Source organism: Pongo pygmaeus, chromosome 16, assembly GCF_028885625.2.
Source record: "Pongo pygmaeus isolate AG05252 chromosome 16, NHGRI_mPonPyg2-v2.0_pri, whole genome shotgun sequence".
NCBI classification, from domain to species: Eukaryota; Metazoa; Chordata; class Mammalia; order Primates; family Hominidae; genus Pongo; species Pongo pygmaeus.
In genome coordinates, this window is record NC_072389.2 from 106,829,244 (window position 1) to 106,853,157 (window position 23,914).

Below are 23,914 nucleotides of genomic sequence, written 5' to 3' on the forward strand. Positions count from 1 at the left end.
TGTGTCAATAGAATATAAAGTATCTAGGGGCCAGGCGCAGTGGCTCACATGTGTAATCCCAACACTTTGGGAGGCCCAGGCGGGCAGGTCACTTAAAGCCAGGAATTCAAACCAGCCTGGCCAACATGGTGAAACCCCATGTCTACTAAAAACACGAAAATTAGCCAGGCATGGTGGCGCGTGCCTGTAGTCCTAGCTACTCAACTTGAGAGGCTGAGGCAGGAGAATTGCTTGAACCCTGGAGGCAGAGGTTGCAGTGAGCCAAGATCGTGCCACTGCACTCCAGCCTGGGTGATAGAGGGAGACTCCATCTCAATAAAAGAAAAAAGAAAAAAAATATATAAAGTATCTAGGGAGATAGGAAGACAAGAAGACAGTTGCTATCATGATAATTTGATTCTAACAAAACTGAAATTTTGATACATTGAAAATTGTTTTTCTTTGCAAGATTCTTCCTTTATACCCCTGGGACACATGCTCACCCAAAAAATAGCCTACCAGATTGCCTCGGGCCTGGCCTACCTGCACAAGAAAAACGTCATCTTCTGCGACCTGAAGTCGGACAACATTCTGGTGTGGTCCCTTGACGTCAAGGAGCACGTCAACATCAAGCTGTCTGACTACGGGATTTCGAGGCAGTCATTCCATGAGGGTGCTCTAGGTGTGGAGGGCACTCCTGGCTACCAGGCCCCAGAGATCAGGCCTCGCATTGTATATGATGAGAAGGTACCTGCCTGGATCCCCTGGCCCAGCCCCACAGTGCAGGAGCCTATCCCTGAGGCTAGCGGGGCAGTCCTGGAGGGACCCGAAGCTTCGGGGCTCAGCATCCCCAAAAGCACATTTTTCTCACTCCCTTGCTCAATGAGGGAGGTTCTGGCTTGAACCAGAAGGGCGCAGGGGCCTATGTCTGTCTGCTTGTAGCAAGGTTGACTTCTCCTTAGCCTCAGCATTCTCAAACCTTGATTTAGTAACATTGTAGAGGCTGTAAACAGCAGATGAAGAGTCCAAGAGAGAAACAGATCTGTATTTGGGCTCCAACTCTCATTTAGATGTGCACAGTGAGGACACAGGACCAGCCTTGCAGGGCGCTCAGGAGGAGCAGACAGAATAAGGATGGTAAAGATCCCTGGCCTTAAGTCCTGTCCACAGGGTGCTGGCCAAGTTGAATGCCAAACCAGGAGAAGAGTGAAAGAACAAGCTGGCATCCCGGGCAACTGCACTGCCAGCCTCAGTTGAGACAATGACTAAATGTTGATCTTCTGATAACATTTATCCCTGATGGCTACTTGGTAGATGCATGCACACAGACAACTTGAAGGACAACTTGAAGTCATCTTACCATGCATGTATTCCACCTAGTGCCAGCCTTGTTAACTGATCACCCAGCATTAAAATTCCCTTGTCTATAATTTCTTATTATCTGGTGATTTTTCAGATGGTCATTGACTAATTCCTGTAGAAATGACCTGCACATGTATGGATTAGCTCAGCACCTGTGGTTGTTGCCCATAGAAAAGGCAAATCAGAGCAACAAAAATAAGAGCTTCATAATAGTAGGTGACTTCAACAAGGAGGTCACCTTGAAACTCAGATTATCATGGAAACATTCACATTTAAAATTCTCAAGTCTATCTCAGCCATTCTCCTGCTAAAATGTTATTTCTTGACCCTTATAGGGGTCTGTATAAATTTTTCCTTGCTGGGCCTTTTTGATTATGAAAATTAGAGGAGACAACATGTTGTGATCCAGGAGACACTCCTTTTTTTATGAATTGCAATACACAGCACTTAGTACTAAGCACATTAAGCTGAGGGTGTGTGTTTTCCTGTCTTGTCTTGGTACTCAAGGATAAGTACCATGACCTCCTTGGAGTCCTTAATCAGTGACTGACAGCAAGTTCTCAGTGTGTTTTATTGGATGGAAGGTTGGATCGATGGATGGATGGATGGATGGGACAATGGGCAAATGGACAATATGGTGGGAAGTCAGATGGCTACGTGGATGGAAAAGAGGAAGGATAGGAAGACAGATGGATAAATGTGCAGGACAGGTGGTCGAATGGACAGATGAGAAGAATGGGTAAATGTACAGGAAGACAAGCAAATGGATAGATGGATGGATGGATGGAAAGAAGGAAGAATGAGAAAATGGATAGATAAATGGATAGAAGAGAAAGTGGTCAGATAGGTGGATGGTTGGGTAGTTGGGAGGATGGATGGATAAATGGACAGAGGGACGTGGTCAGGTGGTTTGTTGAATGTTTGTTTCCTTGTCTAATTGTGTCTCCCTGGTCACTCCACCTGAGGGCCACCTTGTGAAGGCCACTGGGCCCAGGCAGGGACCTGACTTGGCTTGTTCTGTGCCCAGGTAGATATGTTCTCCTATGGAATGGTGCTCTACGAGTTGCTGTCAGGACAGCGCCCTGCACTGGGCCACCATCAGCTCCAGATTGCCAAGAAGCTGTCCAAGGGCATCCGCCCGGTTCTGGGGCAGCCGGAGGAAGTGCAGTTCCAGCGACTGCAGGCACTCATGATGGAGTGCTGGGACACTAAGCCAGAGAAGGTACTTGGGGGCACAGAGCCCAGGGCCCTGGGACCTCCTGCCATGTGAGGAAGCTGTGGGTCCCCAGGGGGTGTGTGCGTGTGGCTGCCCACCCATCACCATTGGCAACCCTTCTCTGCTCATTTCTTCTAGAGGGTGATGTTTGCTGCCCCTAACATACCTACTTTCATTGTCTTTGTGTGTGCGTGTCACTCTTAGGAAACAAACTTCCTTTTCCTCCCTGACTTCTGTGTTACTTCACCGTGCAAACAAAGTATATAAACCCCTTTATAACAATACAGTCCCTGTGCAAGAACAGAGAGAATGTGGGTATCTCTTTGTAAAGTGACGGGGAAAAGGTTTGGTTGAGAATCAGGGATCATATTACAGTGTTCAGGCTAGTTTTTTGTTGGTGGTGTTTTTGGAAGAGGCTAGTGGTTTCAAAGTTAAAACTCATTTATTAAATCAGACAGAGCTAGTTTAATGTATTGGGAGTAAACAGGGTATTCTTTAGAAGAACGCATGTCCTTATCTGGGCACGGTGACATGGACTTATAGTCCCAGCCACTGGGGAGGCTGAGGCAGGAGGATCACTTGAGCCCAGGAGTTCAAGGCTGTGGTGCGCTATGATCACACCTGTGAGTAGGTTCTGCACTCCAGCTCAGGCAATATAGTGACATGAAGAGTGTATGTCCTTGGGCCTGGGTTGGAATACCCAGGGTTCAGCTAACCTGACCAGAGGAGCTTAAATTGCCATAGCCAAGGGTGACCCAGATACCTGGATGGGTTTGCTCCTGACGTCTGAAGCTGTTTCAGCCTCTTGTTTGGATCTAGTCTGAATGAACAGGATCCCTCATTCCTCCCTGGTTGGAGCTGGCTGATCTCATGGGCAGAACTGGCACTGATCTGGTTGTAAGTGACCTTGCTCTCCTCTGCTGGCTCTTCCCCCTCAGCGACCGCTGGCCCTGTCGGTGGTGAGCCAGATGAAGGACCCGACCTTTGCCACCTTCATGTATGAACTGCGCTGTGGGAAGCAGACAGCCTTCTTCTCGTCCCAGGGCCAGGAGTACACCGTGGTGTTTTGGGATGGAAAAGAGGAGTCCAGGTAAGCTCTTGTGGCCTGCCCTGCCCTCTTTGTATTTGGGGTGGGAGGCCACCGTGGAATTTGGGAACAGAGTCGATGTTGACCACAATGAGAATTATTTAGCAGACAGTAGGGTCCAGAACCTGGTTAGACTGCACTCAAGAAAGAGCAGGGCGAGCAGAAGAAAGTCCACACAAAGAGACGTGCATGTATGGTTTTGTGGTTAAGAGATGCCAAAAATGGGTAGTATCTGCCAGGGTGTCTGGGGACATGAGGGCACTGTGGCATGTGCCTACAGTCCTAGCCACTCAAGAGGCTGAGGCAAGAGAATCACCTGAGCCCAGGAGTTCAAGTTTAGCCTGAACAACATAGCAAGACCCCATCTTTTAAAAAATTAGAAAATTTAAAACATTTTTAAAAAGGAAATGAGGCCTGTCAGCCTGGTTATGTGACTTTCTCCAGCATGTTCTGCTGCCCCAGATTGCAGAAGGGGCAACAGGGTGGGTCTAAACAGAGTTGGGGTTTTGCCAAGCAGGAGAGAGGGGCAGTGGCGTTGGGGTGTTTTCAAGGGAGTGATACAGAGATGGACCAAGGAACCTAAGTGAGGCCATAAATTCAGGGCGCACAATGGAAAGTACTAAAGGATCCTAGGTATTGCTAGAGTTAAAAAAAACAACAACAACTCAAGAGTTATGGTATTAGGTGGGGTGAGCCGAAAAACTAGGAGGTGGTGGTCAGACAAGACATGCTTGCCATGGGGAGGGTGTGAGGTGCACAGTCGGCAGTAAGACAGGGTCAGGGTCAGGGTCAGGGTCAGCATCTGGAGTGTGACCTTTGGAGAGGGTGCCTGGGGTAGAATGTGGGGAAATATCACTCAGGAATGAGCTTGAGACATAATAAGATAAATGGAACAGACTTAGCAGTTTCTCTTAGGTCAGTCTTCGTGAGTTTGCATCAGGTTTTATGCCACTAGGACTGAGTGTTGTGACACAGAGGTGCTTAAGAAATGATGCTGTAAGGAAGTTTTTCTGACCAGGCCTTGTGGCTCATGCCTGTAACCCCAGCACTTTAGGGGGCTGAGGCAGGTGGATCATTTGAGTTCAGGAGTTTGAGACCAGTCTAGGAAACATGGTGAAACCTCATCTCTACAAAAATAAATAAATAACAAAAATTAGCTGGGAATGGTGGCGAGCACCAGTAGTCCCAGCTACTCAGGAGGCTGAGGCAGGAGGATTACTTGAACCCAGGAGTTTCCCACTGCAGTGGGTGGTGATTGTGCCACTGCACTCCAGCCTGGGTGACAGAGTGAGACCCTGCCTCAGAAAAAAAGAGAAGTTATTCTAAAACACAGCAATGGAGCACGCCTTCCTGATGGGATGTACTCTAAGGACAAAACAAAAAGCAAACATATTAATTAAACAGGTTTCAGTAACTATATTGTTGGTAGCACTGTTACGATGGTTATTCTAAGATGCTGCTTGTGGTTGTGGAGTAAGTTAATGAGTAATTATGTTGCTGTTGCTGGAAACCGTGATTTTTCAGCATGGGCTAAAGGGGAAAGAGATGTAAAGTAGGGTAAGTAAAAGCCTGCAGTTCTGAATTGATTGGATAGACTTGTGATATAGTTGAAAAATAAACACAAATATCTCAGCTCTGCTCACTGAAAAGGCCTAAAAACAAGGACCAACCAAATGCCAATATGCACCCCTAGGACCCAGACTGTGGTCTCTAAGTACCAAAGTGAACCAGGGCTCATCTGAATCATGGCAGAGTCCAGGTTTGGGGCAGGGAGTGCACCTGGAACATCTGCCACCCCAGAAGCAAGGACATTGTCAGACTTCTGAGGGTGAATTGGAGGACCTGGAGCCAGACTGGTCCTGGGAGGCTGGGCCGGGCCCTGCTCTGCCGGCCTAGAGACACACACGTGGCACGTGTCTGAGACAGTTCTGCTCAGGGCTCAGAAGACTCATCCCAGAGGGAAGACAGAGGCCTCTTCCTGTGACCTCTGAAGGTTCTTTAAAACTCACTGCAGCCTGAAGAGAGACTCACAGGAAGGGAGGAGGGGGCCGGCTGGGAGCACACGGGCAGCCAAGCAGGGGAGCCAGGATGGAGCCGGACTTGAGATCTGTCTGAGAATTAAGGAAGGAAAGGAGGCAGGAGAGGCAGACGAGCAGGTAAACAGGATACACTTAGCACACAATTCCAGCTGCAGGGAACAGGGGCAATTATTCTTTAGGACTCTCTATATTTTTAACTGTTTCCAAAGTAAAAGCTATTAGAATATCTCAGTTTTGTTTTTCTGATGCATAAAAAATGATGGGAAAAGGAGACAAATACACCTGAAGGAAGTTTTTGTTTGCTGTATTTTCTACCATTTCCATCATCTGCAAATACGTTATCAGTCAACAGTGGTGAAGCTTTTTAAAATTTGGTGATAGGAGAAACTTTATATTGAGAACTGCTATCCGCGAGCTTAACATATTCTCTTGAGTCTGAGGGACAGAGCTGCGTGATGTGGGGTATATAACTTCCCAGCCCCATCGGCTTCAGCCTCCTCTGCCATGCAGTGGGTGCCCAGGATGCCCGCCCCGGGCCGAGGGGAGGCAGCGATGCCGGGGACAGCCGGCCGGGTGAGCCAAGGCTCTCACAAATGACAAGCCATTAGTTCTCAGAGCACTCGTGCTGGGAGCACATTTTGAGTGCCCCTCGCCCCAACCCAATCTCCTCTGGAATTCTCCCAACTTGTCTTTAGCTCTGGCTTTGTCTACTCTTCAGTGAGGAGCTCCCCACATAACACAGGTGGGCAGGATATGGCCAGCGGGAGGGCCCCTCCTTCCTACTGGGGGCAACTGTCTCAACCCTAAGGGGTCACAGAAAGAAAAGAGGACAGCCTTTCTTCCCTGGCAAATGCCCTTCCTGTGGGCGACGGTCAAGCGTTACCCTTTGGGCAGAACCCAGCTCTGCCCCTCAGAACACAGCAGGATGCAACCCTGGGTGGGAGCAGGGGAGGTAGACGAGGCTCGCAGTTGGCAGGCCAGGCTCGGGGGAAGGAGGCAGCCCCTAGCCCCCGGCCACTGACTGCACAGTTTCTGCCACTTACAGGAACTACACGGTGGTGAACACAGAGAAGGGCCTCATGGAGGTGCAGAGGATGTGCTGCCCTGGGATGAAGGTGAGCTGCCAGCTCCAGGTCCAGAGATCCCTGTGGACAGCCACCGAGGTAAGCACTGCCCACTGGGGGCAGCCCCTGGGCGGGGGCCACATTCATAAAAATACAGGACGCCGGCTCAAGTGAACTTTCAGATAACCCCCAGCGCATCCCCGTGCAGTCCCCAAGTAATGCCAGGAACCCCGTGAAGTAGCAGCCTGTCACCAGGGGCAGCTCAACCCTGCCTGCTGCTGGCTGGCGGCCGGGATTTGGGATGGTGAGGACCAGATGTAGACCCTCAGCAGGAGAAGAGACCCAGGAGGCTATGGATGTGCCTGGGTTTCCCATAACACGGCTAGTCACTCAGCTCTGAAGGCCTCTTGCCTTCACGTCAGGGAAATCAGGGAAGTCACTAGAAGGCCCAAGGAGGGGTCTTCTGAGAAGTCCCGAGAGAACTGGCCAAACACAAATGTTCTGAGGCAGGTTGGGCACAGTGGCTCACACCTGTAATCCCAACACTTTGGGAGGCCAAGACAGGAGGATCATGAGGTCAAGAGATTGAGACCATCCTGGCCAACATGGTAAAACCCTGTCTCTACTAAAAAATACAAAAATTAGCTGGGCATGGTGGTGCACGAGTATTCCCAGCTACTCAGGAGGCTGAGGCAGGAGAATCGCTTGAACCCAGGAGGTGGAGGTTGCAATGAGCCAAGATCGCACCATTGCACTCCAGCCTTGTGACAGAGCAAGACTCCGTCTCAAAAAAAAAAAAAAAGTTCTGAGGCTGAGGGTGCGGGGATAGATTGGTGCAACGTTTCCCCAGGGTAGTTTGGAAGTGTGTTCACATATGTATCAGAAATCTCAAAAGCATGGTTACCACTTAAGCCTCAGAAATCTCAGTGTTAAGAAACATCTGACAACAGATTAGCCGAAGTAGGTGCAGCCCAGTCCCAGGCACCCAAGAGATGGTCCCACAACATTTCCTCCTAGAATGAGTGACAGCAAGGGCTCTGCCTAAAGTGTGCTGTCGCATGGGAAGAACAGTGAGAAGACAGCATTGCAGCGTGAGTCCACTTTGCCAGGTGCACACACAAATACCACAGAGGCCTTCTGAGAGACTGTGCCTCCCAAATCCCAGTGCTGGTTTTCTCTGGGGAATAGACTACGGGCTATTTTCTGTTTCCTCTTTAGACTATTCTGTCTTTTTCAACGTTTCTACAAAGAACAGAAATCCATAAACAACCCACCAGAACGTGTCAATCCATGTAACTTTCCAAGACCCACAGGGGATCCCCAAGGCCGAGTGCATCCTCATGGGAATGGCTTGGGAAATGCCAGACACTTTCCAGCCTGGGTCTCACAGTGGACCTGTCTGCCTCTGCAGGACCAGAAAATCTACATCTACACCCTCAAGGGCATGTGTCCCTTAAATACACCCCAACGGGCCTTGGATACTCCAGCTGTCGTCACCTGCTTCTTGGCCGTGCCTGTTATTAAAAAGGTGAGGTCAGGGCAAAGGCGAGTATGCAGGTCTCTGATGCGTTTCCACACCTGGGAGGTGTCTCCTAGCTATGTCAGGGTGGGGCCTGCAGAGCCACACCTAGGACCACCTGGCCTAGGACTCGGACTTAGAGACGGTGGGAGGAAAGATATCAGACCTGGTCCATCATTAGTGCCTTCCGGTTTGCAAACACCTAAGTCCCCAGCCAGACTGCGGGCCCAGTGAAAACCCCCTTTCACATGCAAATGCCCTGACTCAGGTGGAAGGACTGTTGGTGCAAATGGCACGGTGAGCAGTCATGCGTGTGCCCTTCCCCTTCAGAGGGCAGTGGCATCCAGAGCCTCTTCCCCACCTGCCCAGGCCAGAGCCACCCCACAGCCACTTGATCACCAGGTCCTGGAGGTCCTGATCTCCTTCCCTCCATCTCTGCCTCCCCACAAGTACTCACCGTCTACACCAGACGCAGTTTCTGTCTGTCCAGCATGGCCCTGCAGACTCATCTCTTTAACCTCCTAGCCCTGGCCTTTCTAAATGAGACCCCAAGGGGCACTCTCCCCAGTAAAGGCCCCAGCCAGCTGTGCTGCACCACACCTTGGGATTAGCCCCAGCCTCTGTGAGGCTGTCCTCCAGCCCCTGCTGGCCCTGGTACCGTCCCCACAAAGCACCCCACTCTGTGCTGGGCCCTTGACATCCCAGCCTCCTCCAGGAACAGCCCCTCCACGCACCTCTTCCCAGACCGCCTCCGATTAAGTTCTCAAGACCAAGGGCCTCGTCCCCTCCTTTGAGAAGCTGCCCCTCAGTGGGAGGCAGCTCCCTGGCTTTTCCGGGCTCCTCCGCCCACAGGATTCAGGCACGGCTCAGGCAGTTCTGGTTTCATCCACCCTGAGGGGCCTGTCTGTGCAATAGGTACCCTCGGTAAATGCACAAGAAGCCTTTACTGGTGTTGCTTTGTTAAAATGTGGTGACTGTCATCATCCAATTCCAGTTTGCCCATCTACAAAATAGGTATAAGAAGAGATAGACAGAAGGCCTAGCATACCCAAAGGTCTAGGCCGGTGCACTTGGTAAATGAGCATTATTATTTCTTCTGGATGGTCACAAAATACGTGAACTCTTCTCTTCACCCTTCTTCAGTTTCATTTCTTAAAAAAAACAGGTCTGAAATGAACCTTAGAGTCATTTATGACCACGGCCCCCACAGTGAGGCTAGGCAGCTTGGGACCAGGCCCGCACCAGAGCGCAGGAGAACACGACACAAAGTGTTATTGAGGCCACCGCTGGCCAGAGCCCCCAGCCAGGGCACCACCTCCTGCACGACCAGAGGGAATAAAGCCTGCTCTGTGCAGGGCCTCCTGTGCAGGGTGTCTGCCCCCTCCGAGGCCGCCAGGGCAAAGCCTGCATTCTTGCACGCGCACGCACGTTCACACCCAGCCGAGACGTGGCACTCACCGCCCTGGCCGGGGCCTGAGCCAGGACTGCAGATAGAGACCTGGAGCCTGTTTGCCTTGGCTGCCTTCTTTCCCTAAAGTCCTGGGGATGGATTTCGATATGCTTTCTTAGAGCATGTTGTCCTGGACGGTGAGCTACGGGTCTCCACTCCATTGCCCTGCACAGCCAGCCTCCTGAGCTCCCCCAGCTCCCCACAAGGCGGCTTTCTGCCCTGCCCCCTCACTGGCATGAGGCCCAGCTCCCTGCTCTGCCCTGACTCCGGCTTTGTTCTGCAGACCTCTTCCCACCCCCACCACAGCCGACGCGGTGTCTAGGCTGCGAAGCTGCACTCTGTTCCCGGCTCTGCCCTGGGAGGTGCCCCGGGGCGGTCTGAGGTGGGCCCAGCATTCCGCATGGTCCCTGCAACTTTGGCCTCTGCCTGGTGACCTCTGGCGGGTGTAGAAGAGCTCATGCTTCATTGAGGTGGTGGGGGGCACCCTGAGGACCCTGTCAACGTCAGCTGGACCACAGGCATCTCGATAGATGTAAGCTGGGATGACGGCTCAGCAGGCTGAGACAGGCCTCCACAAGAGGGTTGAGTAGGAAGCGATTTCTTCCAGAATTAGTTCAGCAAACACACGTCCTCCACTTGGAGCAGGAGCCAAGTGGAGTCACAGGGCCACCAAGATGAAGGAGACTGAGCCCTTCCCTGTGCCAGGCCAGTGCCACGGGGATGCTGGTGGGCTGGGAGCCCATCCTTATGGAACACTCTGCCTGGTGGAGGGGGTGGCAGGCAGGGGGCGGTGCACAGACGCTTGCCATGCCCACACTGCTGTCATGTTAAGCAGCACCAAGAAAAGGGCAATCACCAGGTCCTGCCTCTGTAGGAGGCCTTGGTGGCCTCAAGGAGAAGGCAGCTTCCTGCTGCTCGCCCCGCAAGAAGCTAGCAGAAACAGAGGCAGCCCATGTGGTCCAGGTGACATGCGGCCTCACTTGGTGCCACAGGCCCTGCCTCTGGGTGGCACATTCCTTTCTTTGCTTCAGGGATGGTAGATATGGCTCTGCAGAGTCAGAGCTGCACTTCCTTAGGAGCAGCCCCGGTCTTTCTAAGAGATTTGCTGCCCTGAGGCGCATTGGGGGAAAGTGACTGCCCGCCTGGTGTGGGTGCAGTCCAGTGCCTACTCTGTCTCTCTCTCGGAATGTGTGAAATGGAAGGACGTGACACATCCCTGTCTCCTTCCTTCAGAATTCCTACCTGGTCTTAGCAGGCCTCGCCGATGGGCTTGTGGCTGTGTTTCCTGTGGTGCGGGGCGCCCCAAAGGACAGCTGCTCCTACCTGTGCTCACACACAGCCAACAGGTCCAAGTTCAACATCGCGGACGAAGACGCACGGCAGAACCCCTACCCCGTGAAAGCCATGGAGGTGGTGAACAGCGGCTCTGAGGTCTGGTACAGCAATGGGCCGGGCCTCCTTGTCATCGACTGTGCCTCCCTGGAGATCTGCAGGCGGCTGGAGCCCTACGTGGCCCCCTCCGTGGTTACGTCAGTCGTGTGCAGCTCTGAGGGCAGAGGGGAGGAGGTCGTTTGGTGCCTGGACGACAAGGCCAACTCCTTGGTGATGTACCACTCCACCACCTACCAGCTGTGTGCCCGGTACTTCTGCGGGGACCCCAGCCCCCTCAGGGACATGTTTCCTGTGCGGGCCTTGGACACGGAACCCCCAGAAGCCAGCCACACGGCCAACCCAAAGGTGCCTGAGGGGGACTCCATCGCGGATGTGAGCATCATGTACAGTGAGGAGCTGGGCACGCAGATCCTGATCCACCAGGAATCACTCACTGACTACTGCTCCATGTCCTCCTACTCCTCATCCCCACCCTGCCAGGCTGCCAGGTCCCCCTCAAGCCTCCCCAGCTCCCCAGCAAGTTCTTCCAGTGTGCCTTTCTCCACTGACTGTGAGGACTCAGACATGCTACACGAGCCCTGTGCTGCCTCCGACAGGTCTGAGCATGACCTGACCCCCATGGACGGGGAGACCTTCAGCCACCACCTGCAGGCCGTGAAGATCCTCGCCGTCAGAGACCTCATTTGGGTCCCCAGGTACGTTTCCCAAGGTGAGGGCACCATCCAGGGCATGCCCACTGCTCCTGCTCTGGGGACAGAGCAAGGAGAGCCCCCTGGCTTCCTTACAGGTCATGTGGGGAGGCAGGTGCTGTTCTTCCAAGAGGGTTGGTTTCCTCCATTGGGAATGGAAGTGATCACTTTAGCAAATCTAAGAGTGGCCGCACAAAAGCTTATTGCCTGCCAGAGAGCTTAAGGTGCCACACAAGGAAAGCCACAGTCCACTGTGACTCAGTTTCCACTGGGAAAATTCTCCTCTGCTTTGAGGTCTGTCCCTTCCCCATAACTTAATCCCTTAGCAGAAACTGCATGTCTGTTGCCTCCCTCCCGCACCTTTCTACACACCGGCTTCATTCCCCCGAGAGCACGGCTACCGACAAATCGCTTCCCCTTCTGGGTTTTGGTTGCTTAGGCGCGGTGGAGATGTTATCGTCATTGGCCTGGAGAAGGATTCTGGCGCCCAGCGGGGCCGAGTCATTGCCGTCTTAAAAGCCCGAGAGCTGACTCCACATGGGTAAGACTGAGTGGCAGCTCCTTTAGGACCCAGGCAGCAGCATGAGCACAGAAGGCCCTGCAGCCAGGTCCTGCACAGTGGCTTTGCTGCCCTTCCCTTCTCCCAAATAGCATAGCCACTAATGTGGCTGTAAGGCAAAGTGGAAACTAGATGGGGCCCCACAGACAACTCCTAGGGGCTCCGCACTGGCCACGGCTGCCTGTTTCTGGAGTACCCAGTGCACCTGTAGATCAAGTACCCTACCTAACGAATGTCTCCGGGGCCAGAGTTCAGCTGCAGTCGACATGCAGATGCATCCAGGTCATTATTTCACTGTTCTTCCTGCCAAGCAGGAAACCCTACCCGAGGTGTCCTCCTGCCCACACAGCACCCTATGGGGACAGATGACACAGGCACACCTTGTCATCTCCAAGCCTGGGGTCTCAGCTCCTGCCCTTCCTGGGCTGAGACATGGCTCAGTACCTGTCTGTGGGTGGGTACCCCCAGGATTATGCCAGTCTCCTCTGCGAAGGTATGCTGGGCAGGGTGGCCTCTCCGGGACATGGTCTACATGGCTGCAGTGATGTGAGGCTGGTGCCAGCTGCAGCTCCCCACAGTGTTTACACCCCTCACTTTGACTACCGAGCCCCACACTGTAAATCTCCCTTACGAAAAGTCCTCAGTTCAAATGTGTGTGTGTGTGTACTTTGGAGCTCTTCCATTTCACACTAGGCCTGTTTCCCTGCAGCATGAGTTATCCCCCATCCCTGGGCAAGTGGGTTTTTATTTCATCTGGAGCATAACAGGGTGGAGAAACCCCAGTCAGCTTGTTTCTCCCAAAGCAGGACAATGACCAAGGAGGCATCCATGGCAGTCGCACTCCCTTGCCTGCCAGCTTTGAACTTTTGCAGTGAGTCCTGGGCCAGTGACCCTTGCTCTGTAAGTGGTTCTGGAAGCAAGATCTGGATTTGCTCCTGAGCTCTGGCAGAGCCTGTGGATAGAAGCCTTGAACTGATGGAGTTCCCAGCTTGCAGGTCGGGCTTCTGGAGGAAATGGGTGTGCAGCACCCAGGTTAGGACCTTGGCATACCTGCCATTAATGTCCTAACGTTTAGCTGTTTTCTCCTATTCATCCCCTAAAGCCAGATTTTACCTCTTTCTCGCTATAGGGAGGCTCCTCCCCTAAGGGGAGGCCCTGGCAAGGCCACGCAGAGTCAGAGGTCCCTGGACATCCCAGTTTGCAGGAGCACCTCAGTGCCATGCAGGCCGCCCACACAGGACACAGAGGGAGGAAAGGCAATTAGTATGTGCTCGGGGTGGGGCACCACCAGGGCAGGGAGGCCGCACTGCGGCCCAAAAGGAAACTCGTAGCGCACCCACCGATCCTGCAAAACTGTCCACAGTTTCAAAAAACGTATATAGTGATGACTTTGGGGCAGTAGGTTTTCCATTTAATATATGATCCTATATTTCCTAAGCATGTAGAAACAGAATGAGAGAAGACTCATACTGAGCTTAGCGGCAAGGGAGTTGAGTTAAACTCAGTCATGAGCCATTCACAAGCGAAATTTGGGTCCGCGGTGTTTTCTGGACGCTTTGGGAGCTGAGTCAAGGATGCATGATCTGATTGCCTCTGTGGCGTTCCAGGGAGTCCGACTCTTACAAAGCCCATGGACGTGAACTCATGCCCACAGCCCGTCTTTGGACTTTATGAAGCCGAAGCCCACAGGCTGGGCCACTGGGGAGAAGTGGTGCATCCGAGCACACCCCAGAGAGGGCTGGCAAGCAGACATACTGCCCTGCCCTTAGCCAGCTCCGCCTTCCTCAGAAGGCACAGGGGGAGCGTCCCAACCCCATCCAAGTGGGGACCCCTGTGAGTGTCCTCAGACCGCTTCTCTCTGCAGGGTGCTGGTGGATGCTGCTGTGGTGGCAAAGGACACTGTTGTGTGCACCTTTGAAAACGAAAACACAGAGTGGTGCCTGGCTGTCTGGAGGGGCTGGGGCGCCAGGGAGTTTGACATTTTCTACCAGTCCTACGAGGAGCTGGGCCGGCTGGAGGCTTGCGCACGCAAGAGAAGGTAATTCCTGTGGAATGACTGTCACATCAGAGCTGGCTGGCCCCGGGCTGCAGCCTGACCCCTCTGCCATCGGCCTCTAGTTCTCCAAGGACCTAGAAGACAGAGGGAGTGCTGCCCCTGAACTCCTTGCTGCTAAGACGTGCTGAGAAGTTACCCGCCTGGCGGTGGCTCCAGGGTTCTCTGGAGCAGAGTTCTCTGAATACCCCATCCCCCAACTGCTGATTTTACAGCCCCAGGGAAGACAGTGGTATCAGGCTGGGAGGGGCCTCCTCTGGCCTTCTCCATCAGTTTGCAGGAGCAGGGGTGGAGGAGCCTGTTCTGAGCTGGGTCAAACAAAGCAGAGCCGGGCCTTCCTGCCATCCCCAGGTCTCAGATGGAATTACACTAGAGGCCCTCCGCTGGGAAACAGTTGAGGTAGGGCGGGAGGGGGGCTGTGACCCCTGCCCTTTCCCCGCTGGAGACCTCAGGCTCTCAGCACATTCCACAGGCTCCTGAGTCCCCGAGGCCTGGGCCAGCTTGGGCAAGCCAAGATCAGATGTCTCTGTGTTCGGGAAGGTCTCTGTGTGGGAAAGCCCTCGGAGGACCCTGGGTGAGGATCGTTGCCCCATTCAGAGAATGAATGAGTTCCTTTAAGTGCCACAGCCAGAAAGCCCAGAGGCACATAGTGCCAGTGCATCAGCTTCGCCTTTACATTCTTCTCCACCGACAAAAGGAAGGGGAAACTCAATCAGCAGGACTTCAGAAAGGGCCTTGTGTTTATAGCTTTGTCAAGTAAATTTGGACGCAGCTGGAGCACAAGCCCTGTTTGTTTGCACATAATAATCTTGTTTATCACTTAAAAAAAATTCAGTAATATCTCAGCGGTCAGGCTTCTGGTTGTGAAATCACATTGTATGGGATTTATACCAAATTATGTATTTGCTAAACATTCACTGCACACGTGTACAGCAGAGTACGAAAAGGAACGCTGTCCGCAGGGGATGTATGGATACTTATGCACATACATGCATTACACACATGCACACATATACGCACACACATGTGCAAACATGGCCACTTTTTTGTCAAGAGTTACCCTTTGGGCCTCCTTAAATCAGAATGGAGTTTGAAAGAGAGATCATACTCCAGCTGAAGTGTGTTGACCCTTTTCTAAAATTAAAAAGATCAAATTTAGTATTTGCTGGATATGCAGGGAGATGAGACTCCTTTAATATCTCAGAATAAACAGATTCTTTCAAGAATGAAGCTGTGGCCTCTGTCTTTCGAGCGCTTATGACCACAGCACAGGCTCAGTCCCTCCCAGACCCACTCGCTGTCTGGGGATAAGGGGCAGCCCCTCCTTGCCCACTGTGTCAACATGCAGGTGGCCCCTGAGCAGCTTCCATGGGTGGAGACGCTGCTCTGTCAGTCACAGGCTTGGAAAAAGTGAGACCCCCTTTTTTTTTTAACCAGCTTGGGCACCAAGTCCCAGGGGGCTGAGGATCTGTGCTTCCTGTCTACCTCCCTGCCATTCTCTCACCCTCATCCCACAGCAGGGTCTCAGGAGTCCCACTCTCTCTCTCCTCTCATTCCAGTGCACCACAACTGCTCAGTTAACCCCCAGATGCAAGCCAGATTCCGTCTGCCCCAGGCCCCAAGCCTTTGCTTTGGCATCACCCGAGGCCAGGCTGCTTTGCAGGCACCAAATTCACCCTCTCCTACTCTTGGAAAAGCCCAGCCCCAGGCCTCACAGAGCCGGGGAGGGGATCTCGTCACATCACAGTTCGAAATCATATAGGCCTAAAGTCCCAGCTACCCAGGAGCTACCCAGGAGGGTCCCTTGAGCCTGGGAGTTGGAGGTTACAGTGAGCTACGATCACACCAGCTTTCTAGCCTGGGTGACAGAGCAAGACCCGACTCTTAAAAAAAAAAAAAAAAAAAAAAATCATACAGGAAATGACTAATGAACTTGACTCCATGAAATTGAAACTTACGTGGAAAATTAGTCCAAAGCCTAAAAGACTAGCAACTGAGAAAAAAAACATTGCAACACAAATGAGAGACAAAGACCTCACTTATCTTCATTACAGAGAGTTCGTAATGTCAATAAGAAACAGAAAACCCAAAAGGCAAACAGGTTAAGGGCACGGGCAGCAACTGAATTACAAAGAAACAGACAGACCCTTAAACATCAATGCTTGACCTCACCCAACAGCAAGGAAACAGTCTCAACAACAGTAAAATGTTGCTGGGATGGGCCCAGCATTCACCATGGTCCCTGCAACTTTGGCCTCTGCCCAGTGACCTCTGGCGGGTGTAGAAGAGCTCATGCTTCAGTGAGGGGGTGGGGGGCACCCTGAGGACCCTGTCAACGTCAGCTGGACCACAGGCATCTCAGATAGATGTCACTTACCACCCTCATGTTGGCAGAGGGTGGTAACCAGCCAGCATCTCCTTCTTGAACACCTACTGTCAGGCACTGTCACCGGAGACACAGTCAAGAATCTGTTTTTGTTTTGTTTTGTTTTGTTTTGTTTTTGTTTTTTGAGATGGAGTCTCGCTCTGTCACCCAGGCTGGAGTGCAGTGGCGCGATCTCGGCTCACTGCAACCTCCGCCTCCCAGGTTTAAGCAGTTCTCCCGCCGCAGCCTCCCAGGTAGCTGGGATTACAGGCATGCACCACAATGCCTGGCTAATTTTTGTATTTTTAGTAGAGATGGGGTTTCACCATGTTGCCCAGGCTGGTCTTGAACTCCTGACCTCAGGTGATCCGCCCGCCTCATCCTCCCAAAGTGCTGGGATTGCAGGTGTGAGCTACCTGGGCTGGCCGAATCTCTGCTTTTAGGAGCTCACTCCTCACAGGTAGAGTTGACAATAAGCACACAAACAGGTGAGATAGCAGAGCAGCTGGACCACCCAGGTGGGCAATTCGTGGCTTGGCCTAGGACTGTTACATTAACTGAGGCTGGGGAGGCCTGCAGCCTGCACCAGGAGGTACAATATGAGACTGAGGAATGGGAAGAAGGTGTTCCGTGGAGCTCTGAGGGCACTAGGTGCAAGGGCCTTGCACATGCAAAGACCCTGTTGTGGGATCAAGTCACTGTGTGGGAGGGACAGGAAAGCCTGGCGTGGCTGCAGCCTTGACGGAGGGGACCGGGCACACAGAATTGCAAGTGTGGGTCTCCGGGGAAGCTCCTGACAGTTTTAAGCAGGATTATTAGATGATTTGGTCATCTTTACAAATCACTTTGCTGAATGGAGGGTGGATTAACGAGGGGGTAGTTGGAGGCTACCCCTTGGAGGGCATTCTGGCCTTATCTACCAAAATTTCAAATGCACATACCCTCTGACCCAGCAGTTCCACTTAAGTATTCAGTCCTGAAATCTTTGTAAAAGTGCCCAAAGATACAGAACAAGGATATTCACTATAGCATCTCTTAGAATATGGCCCCAAACAGGAAGCAACCCGAATCTCTATCATGAGGGAGGTCATAAAATTCCTGCACATGCAACAGTGCGATCTTCTGCAGCCTGTCAAAGAGGCAGGCAGCACTAACTGTGCTGGACTGGAATGTTCTCCAAGATATAATAAATGCATTTGTTTGAAAACAGCTTGCAGCGCAGTGTGTGTCAGGCCTCTGAGCCCAAGCCAAGCCATTGCATGCCCTGTGACTTGCACATATAAGCTCAGATGGCCTGAAGTAACTGAAGAATCACAAAAGAAGTGAATATGCCCTGCCCCGCCTTAACTGATGACATTCCACCACAAAAGAAGTGAAAAAGGCCAGTCCTTGCCTTAAGTGATGACATTACCTTGTGAAAGTCCTTTTCCTGGCTCATCCTGGCTCAAAAAGCTCCCCCACTGAGCACCTTGCAACCCCCACTCCTGCCCGCCAGAGAACAAACCCCCTTTGACTGTAATTTTCCTTTACCTGCCCAAATCTTATAAAACGGCCCCACCCCATCTCCCTTTGCTGACTCTCTTTTCAGACCCAGCCCGCCTGCACCCAGGTGAAATAAACAGCCTTGTTGCTCACACAAAGCCTGTTTGGTGGTCTCTTCACACGGACGCGCATGAAATCTGGTGCCGTGACTCAGATCAGGGGACCTCCCTTGGGAGATCAATCCCCTGTCCTCCTGCTCTTTGCTCTGTGAGAAAGATCCACCTACGACCTCAGGTCCTCAGACCAACCAGCCCAAGAAACATCTCACCAATTTCAAATCCAGTAAGCGGCCTCTTTTTACTCTCTTCTCCAACCTCCCTCACTATCCCTCAACCTCTTTCTCCTTTCAATCTTGGCACCACACTTCAATCTCTCCCTTCTCTTAATTTTGATTCCTTTCATTTTCTGGTAGAGACAAAGGAGACACGTTTTATCTGTGGACCCAAAACTCCGGCACTGGTCATGGACTAGGGAAGGCAGCCTTCCCTTAGTGTTTAATCATTGCAGGGACGCCTCTCTGATTATTCACCCAGGTTTCAGAGGTGTCAGACCATGCAGGGATGCCTGCCTTGGTCCTTCACCCTTAGCAGCAAGTCCTGCTTTCTGGGGAAGGGGCAAGTACCCCAACTCCAACCCCTTCTCTCCGTGTCTCTACCCCTTCTCTGCCTTTCTGGGGGGCAAGAAACCCCCAACCCCTTCTCCTTCACCCTGAGCAGCAAGTCCCCCTTTTCTAGAGGGCACCACCTCATATCTCTGTGCCCCAATCCCTTATTTCCGTGCCCCAACCTCTTATATCTCTGTGCCCTGATCCCTTATTTCTGCGCCCCAACCTCGTATCTCTGCACCCTGACCCCTTTCCCACTTTTCTGCAGGGTAAGAACCCCCGAACTGCTTCCCTCCATGTCTCTACTCTCCCTTTTCTTTAAACTTGCCTCCTTCACTATAGGCAACCTTCCACCCTCCATTCCTCCTTCTTCTCCCTTAGCCTGTGTTCTCAAAAACTTAAAACCTCTTCAAGTCACACCTGACCTAAAACCTAAATGCCTTATTTTCTTCTGCAATGCTGCCTGACCTCAATACAAACTCAACAGTAGCTCCAAATAGCTGGAAAACAGCACTTGCAATTTTTCCATCCTGCAAGATCTAAATAATTGTCGTAAAATGGGCAAACAGTCTGAGGTGCCTGACGTCCAGGCATTCTTTTACACATCAGTCCCTCCCTAGTCTCTGTGCCCAGTGCAACTCATCCCAAATCTTCCTTCTTTCCCTCCCACCTGTCCCCTCAGTCCCAACCCCAAAAGTCGCTGAGTCTTTCTAATCTTCCTTTTCTACAGACCCATCTGACCTCTCCCCTCCTCTCCAGGCCAAGCTAAGTCCCAATTCTTCCTCAGCCTCTGCTCCTCCACCCTATAATCCTTTTATCACCTCCCCTCCTCATACCCAGTCCGGCTTACAGTTTCGTTCCATGACTAGCCCTCCCCCACCTGCCCAGCAATTTACTCTTAAAAAGGTGGCTGGAGCTAAAGGCATAGTCAAGGTTAATGCTCCTTTTTCTTTATCCCAAATCAGATAGCGTTTAGGCTTTTTCATCAAATATAAAAATCCAGCCCAGTTCATGGCTCATTTGGCAGCAACCCTGAGATGCTTTACAGCCCTAGACCCTAAAAGGTCAAAAGGCCGTCTTATTCTCAATATACATTTTATTACCCAATCTGCTCCCGACATTAAATAAAACTCCAAAAATTAAATTCCCACCCTCAAATCCCACAACAGGACTTAATTAACCTCGCCTTCAAGGTGTACAATAATAGAGTAGAGGCAGCCAAGTAACAATGTATTTCTGAGTTGCAATTGCTTGCCTCCACTGTGAGACAAACCCCAGCCACATCTCCAGCACACAAGAACTTCCAAACACCTGAACCGCAGTGGCCAGGCATTCCTCCAGAACTGCCTCCCCCAGGGGCTTGCTACAAGTGCCAGAAATCTGGCCACCAGGCCAAGGAATGCCCGCAGCCCAGGATTCCTCCTAAGCCGTGTCCCATCTGTGAGGGACCCCACTGAAAATCAGACTGTTCAACTCACCTGGCAGCCACTCCCAGAGCCCCTGGAGCTCTGGCCCAAGGCTGACTCCTTCCCAGATCTTCTCAGCTTAGCGGCTGAAGACTGACACTGTCCGATCACCTCAGAAACCCCCTAGACCATCACAGATGCTGAGCTTCAAGTAACTCTCACAGTGGAAGGTAAGTCCGTCCCCTTCTTAATCAATACAGAGGATACCCACTCCACATTACCTTCTTTTCAAAGGCCTGTTTCCCTTGCCTCCATAACTGTTGTGGGTATTGAGGGCCAGGCTTCTAAACCTCTTAAAACTCCCCAACACTGGTGCCAACTTAGACAATACTATTTTAAGCACTCCTTTTTAGTTATCCCCACCTGCCCAGTTCCCTTATTAGGCTGAGACACTTTAACTAAATTATCTGCTTCCCTGACTATTCCTGGATTACAGCTACACCTCATTGCTGCCTTCTTCCCAATCCAAAGCCTCCTTTGCATCCTCCTCTTGTATCCCCCCACCTTAACCCACAAGTATAAGATACCTCTACTCCCTCCTTGGTGACTGATCATGCACCCCTTACCATCTCATTAAAACCTAATCACCCTTACGCCGCTCAATGCCAATATCCCATCCCACAGCATGCTTTGAAAAGATTAAAGCCTGTTATCACTCGCCTGCTACAGCATGGCCTTTTAAAGCCTATAAACTCTCCTTACAATTCCCCCATTTCACTTGTCCTAAAACCAGACAAGCCTTACAAGTTAGTTCAGGATCTATGCCTTATCAACCAAATTGTTTTGCCTATCCAACCCATGGTGTCAAACCCATATACTCTCCTATCCTCAATACCTCCCTCTACAACCCATTATTCTGTTCTGGATCTCAAACATGCTTTCTTTACTATTCCTTTGCACACTTCATCCCAGCCTCTCTTCGCTTTCACTTGGACTGACCCTGACACCCATCAGGCTCAGCAAATTACCTGGGCTGTACTGCCACAAAGCTTCACAGACAGCCCCCATTACTTCAGTCAAGTCCAAATTTCTTCCTTATCTGTTACCTATCTCAGCATAATTCTCATAAAAACACACGTGCTCTCCCTGCCAATCATGTCTGACTAATCTCCCAAACCCCAACCCCTTCTACAAAACAATAACTCCTTTCCTTCCTAGGCATGGTTAGTGCGGTCAGAATTCTTACACAAGAGCCAGGACCGCACCCTGTAGCCTTTCTGTGCAAACAACTTGACCTTACTGTTTTAGGCTGGCCATCACGTCTCTGTGCAGTGGCTGCTGCCGCCCTAATACTTTCAGAGGCCCTTAAAATCACAAACTATGCTCAACTCACTGTCTACAGTTCTCATAACTTCCAAAATCTATTATCTTCCTCACACCTGACACATATACTTTCTGCTCCCCGGCTCCTTCAGCTGTACGCACTCTTTGTTGAGTCTCCCACAATTACCATTGTTCCTGGCCTGGACTTCAATCTGGCCTCCCATGTTATTCCTGATACCACACCTGACCCCCATGACCGCATCTCTCTGATCCACCTGACGTTCACCCCATTTCCTTCTTCCCTGTTTCTCACCCTGATCACACTTGGTTTATTGATGGCAGTTCCACCAGGCCTAATGGCCACACACCAGCAAAGGCAGGCTATGCTATAGTACAAGCCACTAGCCCACCTCTTAGAACCTCTCATTTCCTTTCCATCGTGGAAATCTATCCTCAAGGAAATAGCTTCTCAGTGTTCCATCTGCTATTCTACTACTCCTCAGGGATTATTCAGGCCCCCTCCCTTCCCTACACATCAAGCTCAGGGATTTGCCCCCGCCCAGGACTGGCAAATTGACTTTACTCACATGCCCCGAGTCAGATAACTAAAATACCTCTTAGTCTAGGTAGACACTTTCACTGGATAGGTAGAGGCCTTTCCCACAGGGTCTGAGAAGGCCACCACGGTTATTTCTTCCCTTCTGTCAGACATAATTCCTGGGTTTGGCCTTCCCACCTCTATACAGTCCAATAGCAGACTGGCCTTTATTAGTCAAATCAGCCAAGCATTTTTTCAGGTTCTTAGTATTCAGTGAAACCTTTATATCCCTTACAGTCCTCACTCTTCAGGAAGGTAGAACAGACTAATGGTCTTTTAAAAACACACCTCACCAAGCTCAGCCACCAACTTAAAAAGGACTGGACAATACTTTTACCACTTTCCCTTCTCAGAATTCAGGCCTGTCCTCAGAATGCCACAAGGTACAGCCCATTTGAGCTCCTGTATAGACGCTCCTTTTTATTAGGCCCCAGTCTCATTCCAGACACCAGACCAACTTGGAATGTGCCCCAAAAAACTTGTCATCCCTACTGTCTTCTGTCTAGTCATACTCCTATTCACCATTCTCAACTACTCATACATGCCCTGCTCTTGTTTACACTGCCAGTTTACACTGTTTCTCCAAGCCATCACGCTGATATCTCCTGGTGCTATCCCCAAACTGCCACTCTTAACAAAGTAAATAAATAATCTTTGCTGGCAAGGCTATGCTGAACCTCCTTAGGCACTCTCTAATTAGACGTCCTAGGTCCTCCCAATTCTTAGTCCTTTAATACCTGTTTTTCTCCTTCACGTATTCCGTTTAGTTTTTCAATTCATACAAAACCGTATCCAGGCCATCACCAATAATTCTACACGACAAATGTTTCTTCTAACAACCCCTTACTACAAAATCTTCCTTCAGCTTAATCTCTCCCACTCTAGGTTCCCATGCTGCCCCTAATCCCGCTTGAAGCAGCCCTGAGAAACATCGCCCATTCTCTCTCTCCATACCACCCCCCAAAAATTGTCACCGCCCCAACACTTCAACACTATTTTGTTTTATTTTTCTTATTAATATAAGAAGGCAGGAATGTCAGGCCTCTGAGCCCAAGCCAAGCCATCACATCCCCTGTGACTTGCACATATAAGCCCAGATGGCCTGAAGTAACTGAAGAATCACAAAAGTGAATATGCCCTGCCCCACCTTAACTGATGACATTCCACCACAAAAGAAGTGAAAAAGGCCAGTCCTTGCCTTAAGTGATGACATTCCACCACAAAAGAAGTGAAAAAGGCCAGTCCTTGCCTTAAGTGATGACATTACCTCGTGAAAGTCCTTTTCCTGGTTCATCCTGGCTCAAAAAGCTCCCCCACTGAGCACCTTGCAACCCCCACTCCTGCCCGCCAGAGAACAAACCCCCTTTGACTGTAATTTTCCTTTACCTGCCCAAATCCTATAAAACGGCCCCACCCATCTCCCTTTGCTGACTCTCTTTTCGGACTCAGCCCACCTGCACCCAGGTGAAATAAACAGCTTTATTGTTCACACAAAGCCTGTTTGGTGGTCTCTTCACACGGACGCGCATGAAAGTGTGTATTGAGTTACCATGTGCATAAAAAACATTGTAGAAATCTGCGCATATGCACAGGGAAAATATCCCAAAGGACACCCAAGAACGTGGTGGACACGGGTTGCCTCTGGGGAGGAGAACTGAGGGCTGGCA

General features: G+C 51.2%; 1 protein-coding gene across 6 annotated transcripts in view; it reads left to right on the plus strand.

The window, feature by feature from the left end:
- LRRK1 (leucine rich repeat kinase 1) overlaps positions 1-15,635 on the plus strand; it is a 155,363-nt gene extending 139,728 nt beyond the window's left edge. For all 6 annotated transcript variants that reach the window (XM_054449968.2, XM_054449969.2, XM_054449967.2 and 3 more), the window contains 8 exons: positions 449-726; positions 2,369-2,563; positions 3,496-3,647; positions 6,729-6,846; positions 8,159-8,275; positions 10,950-11,803; positions 12,237-12,338; positions 14,221-15,635. In XM_054449968.2, coding sequence (XP_054305943.1) covers positions 449-726; positions 2,369-2,563; positions 3,496-3,647; positions 6,729-6,846; positions 8,159-8,275; positions 10,950-11,803; positions 12,237-12,338; positions 14,221-14,398 — 1,994 coding nt within the window. In that variant the 3' untranslated portion in view covers positions 14,399-15,635. The remainder of the gene's footprint in view (positions 1-448; positions 727-2,368; positions 2,564-3,495; positions 3,648-6,728; positions 6,847-8,158; positions 8,276-10,949; positions 11,804-12,236; positions 12,339-14,220) is intronic.
- The last annotated feature ends 8,279 nt before the right edge of the window (positions 15,636-23,914 follow it).